Below are 8,410 nucleotides of genomic sequence, written 5' to 3'. Positions count from 1 at the left end.
CCTCTCCTCTGATGACGGCTGCGTGGCTCTTGCCAAACCTCCCCTTTCCCCCACAATGCAAACCTCAGTTTTGAGTCTCACAGGAATAAAGCCACATGAAAGCAAAAACTTCTTAAAACTGAGTTGGGCAATATATTTCAGTGAAAAGGGAAAAATCTTCAGACTCCAAGACTCCTTCAGCTGGACAGGAGGGTCAGTTTTGAAGTCAGAAGTTTTAAATACTTGCAATGTCACTGTGTCTTCACATTTTTATGAGCTGAAACTGGGACGGGAGAAGTCACATATTTACGTGGATAAGGATCTTGTAACTGGCGCATGATTACAAGTCTTTATTTTTAGAAGTACTTCACTTAATTTTTTTAATAGATAACAGAAACAGAACAAAATCTACAACATTCAAAAGGATTTAAAATCCCTTCAAGAAGGGATCCCTGCCCCTGCCCCCTCATTCCCGATGTGGGGTCACTTCTGTCACCAGCCCCCAACCTCTCCTTCGAGAAGCCAGCCACGTTCAACAATGGGGACATGGGGACGTCTGAAGCATGCGAGTTCCTATTTCCAGACACTGACCTGAGAGAACACCTGATCCGAAGGCCACGGCGTCTACTGAAATTTCTCTGATGTGCCCAATCCATAGGGCTGTCCCCACCTATGTGAGTCACACCAAAAAGTTGACCGAACACTCTGGGCCTCCCTTTCTCGCTTGGGCAAAGGCGGCGGCCTTCTCACCACCGGAGGCGGGAAGGGTCGCTTTCTTCTGCTGCATCTGTGCTGGCCAGGCCCGTTCAGAAAGGAGGAGCCCCGGGTCTGGAGGGCATCAGAAAAAGGGGAAACAGCCACAGGACACCACTCAGCGAGAGCCACCGAGACGGGGAGCACGGCCCAGACGGGGAGCAGCGCGGCCGAGACGGGGAGCGCGGCTGAGACGCACGCGCCTCGCTCTGACCCCACCTGTGTCCCAGCCGGGGCCACGAGGAAAAACAAAGGCCATACAGATCCCAAAGGAAGAAAGAAAAACCTTTATTCATAGAATGTACCAAAAAAATCTACAAGCAAAGCTAATAGAACTAGTGGTGTGTTTAGCAAGAACAGAAAATACAGAGTCAGTCAATGACCATGAAAATTAAACAAAAAAAGCACCATTCACAAAATTATGTTTTTAGGTTTGTGCTTTTGGTGGACTACCTGAGAAATCTTTGACCACTCCATTAAACACATAAAACACAGAGAAATAAATGTTTTAAATGTGCAAAATGTGTAGGTTGAAAACACGTCACAAAACACGGACGAGAGAAATTGCACAGACTCAGGCACGTGGAAAAATATACCAGGTCCATGGCTTTGAAGACTCAATTTTGTTAAGATATTAATTCTCCCCGAATTATAGATCAATGTAATCCCAGTCAAAATTCCTGTGGGACTATTTTGGAAATTGAGAAGCTCATTCAAAAATACATATGGCAATTCAGAGGATCCAGAATAGCAAAACAAGTTTAAGAACAAATTTGAGGACCTTACACTACGACGTAAGACCTGCTATGAAGCCACAGTGATCAAGACGCTGGCACTGGCATGAGGACGGGGGAGCATACCTATGGCGCAGGGCTTGGGGCTTAGCCTCAGAGGGTCTCCAGCTTCACTCAGGAAAGAATTCGAGAACGAGGTGGTGGTGGAAGAAAACAGTTTTATGGAGGCAGCAGTGTGATAGCTCTGAAACCGCTCCCGCAAAGCAGGGCTCCCCACAGGCGGGGTGCTGAGGGTGGCAGCTCCGGGCAGTCCTGCCGTCTCGTTTATGCTCGCTTTTAACTATGTGTCAATTAAGGGACAGATTGTGCAGACACTTCTAGAAAAAGGGTGGTAACTTCCGAGTCACGGGGTTGTTCCTATGGAAAGGGGTGGTAACCTCCAGACCTTGCCATGGCGATGGTAAGCCGACACGGCGCACTGGCGGGCGTGTCCGATGGAAAGCTCCTTCCACCCATCCCTGTCTTAGCTAGTCCTCAATTTGGTCCGGTGTCCGAGCCCTGCCTCCAGAGTCCAGTCCCGCCTCCCACCTCAGACGGAACAGAATACAGAGGCCACAAACAGACCCACGCAATGCGGCCAACGAAGCCGGAAATGTGCCAAAGTCATCAACGGAGGAACGGTCGCCTTTCAACCAAGGATGCGGGAACAAACGGATGTCTACATGGAAAAAACGGAATCCCGACCCTTTTCTTTGTGCCATAAGTGATAACTAGCTTGAAACAGATCATGGAACTAAATGTAAACGCTGAAAGCACACGCTTTCCAGGAGAAAACTGCCACAACTGTGGGATAGGCAAGACTTTCTTAGACATGACACCACAGGTACAAATCATACAAGAAAAAAATGTGATAAAAACCATCAAAATTTAAAACTTCTGTTCTTCAAAGACAATGCTAAGAAAATGAAATACAAGCCACAAACAGGAAGAAAATATTTGCAAAGCACTCCTGTGATGGACTCGTATCCGGAATACACGGAACTCTAAAAAATAACAAGAAAACAACCCAATTAAAAGGGCAAAGGATTTGAACAATTTACCAAAGAAGGAATAGAGCAGCCACTAAGCCCATGAAAAGTCCTCAACGCCGCTCTTCACGGACACGTAATCAAAACCACAGTGAGACAGCGCACACCTATGGCAGTAGAAACGTTAACTAGAGAATAAAAACTCAGAGCTCAGGGCCGGGCAGGATACAAACACCTGCTGCTCTCACCCGCTGCTGGAGAGAAGGCGGACTGGGCGGCCACCTGGAGACACGGTTGGGTAGTTTCTAATGAAAGTAAACACACACCCTACAGTGGGCCCAGCAACCTCACTCCCACGTATTTATCTCAGAGTAAGAAACAGAAACATTCTCCACATAAAGACCTATCCAAGAATGCGTACGGTGACTTTATTCATAATTCCTGAGGATTAGACACAATCCAGCCAGTGGATCAGGCCACTGAGGTGCGTCTGTATGATGGAAACCCACGGGCAGTGGGAGGGGGCGACCTGGCTCACAGCCACACAGCGCAGGACCAGCGCGGTGGCAGAGGGCACGATCCCTCCAGGGTTTGACTCACGTGGCCTCCTGGAAAAGGCAAAATGGTGGGAACAGGCCCCAGAGCAGTGGCTGCCAGGGGCTGCGGGCCAGGGTAGGAAATCCACCCCGAAGGAGTGTTCTGGGCTGTGGGAACGTATCTCAGCTGTGGTGATATCTACACACCTGCATACGCTGCTGAAGGCTACACCTAAACACTGAACTTCACCTTATGTCAGTTGCAGACCACCTGATTTATACACAAAGGATGGAGGTCTCAGCAGGGCGTGGTGGCTCCTGCCTGTAATCCCAGCACTTTGGGAGGCCAAGGCGGGCGGATCATGAGGGCAGGAGATCCAGACCATCCTGGCTAACACGGTGAAACCCCGTCTCTACTAAAAATACAAACAATTAGCCGGGCGTGGTTGCAGGCGCCTGTAATTCCAGCTACTGGGGAGGCTGAGGCAGGAGAATGGCGTGAACCCGGGAGGCGGAGCTTGCAGTGAGCTGAGATCGCGCCGCTCACTCCAGCCTGGGCCACAGAGCGAGACTCCCTCTCAAAAAAAGAAGAAGAAGAAAGGAACGGAGGTCTCACTGCACCCCCACCCCATTGGGAAGCCTCAGAGAGGCTCTAGGGGCTGGAGGGGCAAATGGAGGGGGACGTGGGGCTACCAGAGCCGCCCCGAGGAAGGCGGAGGCCTAGCGGGAAGAGGAGGGAGGCCCAGGATGGGGGGCGGAGACCCCGATGCTCCTGACTGACAGCAGTGAGCCAGGCCCGGGGCATTTCCCGGTTCTCGCATCTGCTGGGAGCCACAGTTTCTGGTCTGTGCTCCGTGGTGCAGCGCCCGGCAGCCGAGCCCAGGCAGAGGCCGCCTCCCTGCGCCTGGAAGCCTGAAGGCACCTGCGCCCCGGTGTCCCGCAGGCCGCGGCCCTGCGGCTGGGAGCCCGGCTTGACTGACAGTTGCCACCGGCAGCAGCGCTGTGGGCCGCGGACCGGGGACAGAGAAGGCCGGTCACGCCGCCCAGGGCCGGCCCACGCCGGACACTTCTTCCCTCTGCTCCTGCTGACCCTGGGAGGCTTCCGACCTGCAGGAGCCGACTGCAGCCGGCGGAGGGGTGGGGTGGGCGGGGCAGGGCTGAGGGCGGGGCTTCATTTCCCCGAGTCTCCCGGGCGGCTTCTGCTGCCTTTATCGGTTTGAGTCGCCACCGCCCTCCCCCTCCAGGCTAAAGATGCCCTCCCGGCCCCAACCCACACCCCCGACCCCATAGGAGCGCGTCCCCACCTGCCAGTGCACCCCTCACTCCTGGACCTGAACTTGCAACTGAGCACAGCTGTGGCCGCCCCAAGGAAACTCGCTGGCAGGTGGGGTTTCCTCAGGGCGTGGGCAGCTGCTAGAAACAAGAGAACCAGGAGAACCACGCAGCCAGGAAGCCAGTGGCCACCGCGCACTTCCACCCAGAAGCGCATTCCCCAGAACCTGGTGTTTCATGCCCAGTAACAACATAACTACCATCATAACGATAAATCGTTACCGGAGATCCAGCCATCCATCCATTTTCATGGCTGTAAACGCCATGGTGAAACATCTAAGTCCAGTCACCATAACCGTAAAGCCAGGAAGAACTGCTAGCAGATGACGTCAACAGAACGATTAATAAACATCTTATTTGGTTATTTTCAGAGCACATAACTCTGGAACTAACTTGATCAGTTTCTCTTATTAAAATGTGCAAAAAAATTTTTAAATTTCTTTTTCCTTAGGGTTATCACTCAAAAAATGTCTCATACACCTTCGAGAATGAATCAAGTCCCTGTGGATTCTCGCACATAAACTGAGCTGGTGATGAGGCCTGACACGTGGTGCCCAGCACAGGCTGAGCCCCGCCAGATACACCATTAGCCTCGGCTGAATAATCTGGATTCCACATCTCCCTTTCTTCCGGGAAAGCCCTTGGAGGCCCCTGGCAGTTGCTGAGAACACGGGAGCGAGACACGGGCATGCAGGACTATGGGCTCTGGGAAGTTCCGTCCGGTGGACACAGCACAACAGGCAGAAGAACCACAACCAACGAGGGTGGCAGGGGAGGCAGGCCACGGAGGGCAGCTGCAGGGTCAGAGGCCGTCTCCTGCAGCAGGCCCCAGTCCTGGAGGCGGGCATGGCAGGATGTGGGGATGCAGGAGGAGGTGCCTGAGGAGCGGGGTGCAGAGCAGCTGCACCTGGAGGCAGGAGGGAGAACTTCCAGCCACTAGCCCTGGAGCCGATGCCCCGGTCAGAGGGAGAGAGGAAGAGGAAACCCTTCTTCAGCGCCCAAACAGCTTGAACGCGACTCGAAGCTATGGGCGTGAACCTGACGGCCTCCCAGGCAGACACTGAGCAGTGGGGTGCAGGGGTCATGCTGGACCCTCAAGACCATCTCACCAACAACGCTACACGAGGCCCAGCACAGCAAGACCCTGAAGGGGGCCAGGTGCCCACCGCACTCAGGAGCACAAACACCTTCTGCAATCGCATTTCAGGGCCAGGGTGTCTGCTGCGGAAGCACCCAGCACAGCGTTCCTGCTCAAAATGAAGTCAAATGTCAATTATCTGAGATCCATGCGACCCATTCCATGTATTTTCTAAACAAACTCTGGAGACTTCTATGAAAAGCACAGCAGTTTCTAAGAATAATCATTTGGGTACAGCGAATAACAGTCCCAAAAATGTCCAGGTCCTGACCCATGCAATGGTGAGGGGGCACAGTCCTTATCAATGCCAGGTGAGGGTCCGCCCAGCCCCAAGGGCCTCTGGGGTCACAGCTGCCACCCAGCCAAGCCCATCTCAACGCCAGGCAGAGCGCGAGACCGGTCAGGATGGGCGTCTCTCTCCTTGTCTCTGTCAGGGGACTTGCCGTGGAGGCCCGGGACACAGCAGAGTGCAGACAGGAGTCTACCAGTTACCCGCTAGCCAGTTTCTCTCATGCCCTCTCTCTCCCTCAACGTCGTGCAGACATGCACTAGCTGCCGGCCGCCCAGTGGGGACAGGCTGGGTTTTAGGACACTCAAGCTCTGAGGTGGACCTTTGGCTGTGCCTCTCACGCTTCTGTGTGCCAAGCACCGGGAATGGATCAGATCATAGCTCCTGGTCCACAGCTCACAAACAGAGGGACACGGACGATGAGGAAAGCCCACAGCTGAGGGACACCGGTGAGCGCTGGGGAAAGGGGGCAGGTGGCGTGGGACGGAGAGGCCATGACGCGGTATGGGGAGCCAGTGTGAGCAGTGAGCGTCAGATGGACGCGCCCCCCACCCCCCCACGCACCCTCGTGGCCTCGCTGGCCTCCTGCACCCGCGGACCCTCAGGCTGCCTGGGGCAGAGCTTGGGGTCCCCCTGGGGGACTCCTCCTCCCGCCCTATCCCACTCAGCATTCCGGCAGCCATGGAGACGAGGAGCCTGCACCACCCGGGGTCTGGGCTCAGGCTGTGGCGGCCAGTACACACTGGCTCCCCGGCCACCCGTCCCGGGCGTGAGCTCAGGTGCTGCAGGACCCTCCTCCCTTCCTGGCTCTCCCGGCGTCACGACGGGAATTAGCCTGATACCCCAGCCTCCCACACCTGCTGCGTGAGGTCCGCTCCTGATGGGGTCCTCTGGCTGCATTTAGGAACAAGGAGCTCCCGGAGTAACCTGAAGTCCACTCTGCCAAGAGGCCCCACAACTTACAGAATGCTGCCTTCCTGCGATCCCCGGCAGGGCTGCCCATGAGCTTTCTCCAAGAAAACCGGGGGAAACTGAGACCACACGCCCCCACCCCCACCCGCCCGTCCCGTGCCCACACTGTGGGGACTGAAGTTAGGACAGGGACAGCCAGGATGTGGTGAGGAGGGAGGGCCCCATGTCCACGCAAAGGTCCCCGCGTGGATGCCCCGGGGAGAAGCCCTGGGAAGTTGTCTGAAGAGGGTCGGGGACGCTGTGCTCTCGCCTTGAGGGGCCACGGAAGCCTCGACTGGCAGCGCTTACTGACCTGAGCCTGGCATGATACTCCAGCAGGGACCACAGACGCCAGGCCAGATCCCGAGAGCGGATCAGGAGGAACATCCAGGGCTGCCGTGACCCCTCAGCACCATCCCGCCAGGCTCCGGGCTGAAATGCTAATACTCCCCTGGCACAGAACAGGCGGAAAAGGGGAAGTAAACGCTCATTCATCACCTACCTATGATGGAATCCCTCCGGAAAACGTCTCTATCGAAAATGTAGAAGGACAGGTGACGAAAGCTCCGAGGAATTTCACAGTAAAAGTCTTCTCCGTAAAAGGGGCTGGAGAGAAAGAAAAGCACCAGTTAGAACACGAGCCACGCTCCCGCCTCAGCCCCAGGGGCACACACGTGTGCTTAGTTTTAAACGTGCCATGGGAACGCCCTGCACTGCGTGGCACGTGGGAGACATGAACCTGCAGCTCCCTGTGGAGTGTCGTGGCCGCTCCCCGGCCTCCACCTCGAGCCTTTGCACTGCACGGATGAACTGTAACTGGGCTGCCTGGCGGTCCAGGACGCTGAGAGACCTCCACAGAGACCATGGTCACTGCCCGAATGACTTCCATGGTATGTGCTCAGGTCTAGTCCAGCCTCAGGGACACTGTGAGGTTTTGAAGGTACCTGGTTTGGGGCAGGTGGTAGCTCCCTTCATGGATTGAATGTAAAACACAGCACTCCAGTGCCTTGCCCGGTTCCTTTTATCCAGAGATCCAGTACAAAGTCCTGACTGCCCAGCCGTCCTCACTCCTGGGGGAGGCCCCCGCGGCTGACTATGCTTACAGAGTACACGGCTCAGGCTGCCCACGCGTGAGTCACCTGGAGATGCAGCCGCCCCACAGATGGAGACTTCAAATAACTGCAACCCCAATAAAGAAGCAGAAGCCAACGGGCTTTGCCATTCAGCAAACCCCCCTGCTGTCCTGGGCCGGCACAGGTGGGGTTAGGTTCCTCCCCGTGCCGGACCTGTTGGCGATTACTATGGCGCACGCACAGCTACCACCAACTCAGAACTCAACACAAGCCCACTTTCACACACATTTATGCTAAGGTCCAAAATAGGAAAGATGTAAGTTATTCAAGGAGGAACCATTCTGATACAGAGCAAAGGAAGGTCAACGGTGCTGGGCCAGGTGATCGTCCACACAGTCACCAATGGCGCAGGCCCCACCCCAGCCACACGCAGAAATGAGCTCAGACCCCGCACCCATGTGTAAGGGTGTAAGGGTTGGAGCTCCCAGCCTCTGAGAAGAAAACGGGGATGAACCTGCACCCAAAGATGCCTTAGATCTGTCACCCAAAGCACAAGTGCCAAAAGAAAAATAAATGGAAAATCAGACTTCCATCAAA

General features: G+C 55.1%; 1 protein-coding gene across 1 annotated transcript in view; it reads right to left on the bottom strand.

Annotated features, from left to right (window-relative positions):
• The window catches only part of RASA3 (RAS p21 protein activator 3), a 111,887-nt gene that overhangs the window by 75,221 nt on the left and 28,256 nt on the right, over positions 1–8,410 (bottom strand). The window contains exon 3 of the mRNA XM_011979417.1: positions 7,243–7,346. Coding sequence (XP_011834807.1) covers positions 7,243–7,346 — 104 coding nt within the window. The remainder of the gene's footprint in view (positions 1–7,242; positions 7,347–8,410) is intronic.

The sequence above is a fragment of the Mandrillus leucophaeus genome, unplaced genomic scaffold (assembly GCF_000951045.1).
Source record: "Mandrillus leucophaeus isolate KB7577 unplaced genomic scaffold, Mleu.le_1.0 Scaffold201, whole genome shotgun sequence".
Classification (NCBI taxonomy): domain Eukaryota; kingdom Metazoa; phylum Chordata; class Mammalia; order Primates; family Cercopithecidae; genus Mandrillus; species Mandrillus leucophaeus.
Note: the sequence above shows the minus strand (reverse complement) of the source record. Positions and strands in the feature narration are given on the sequence as shown.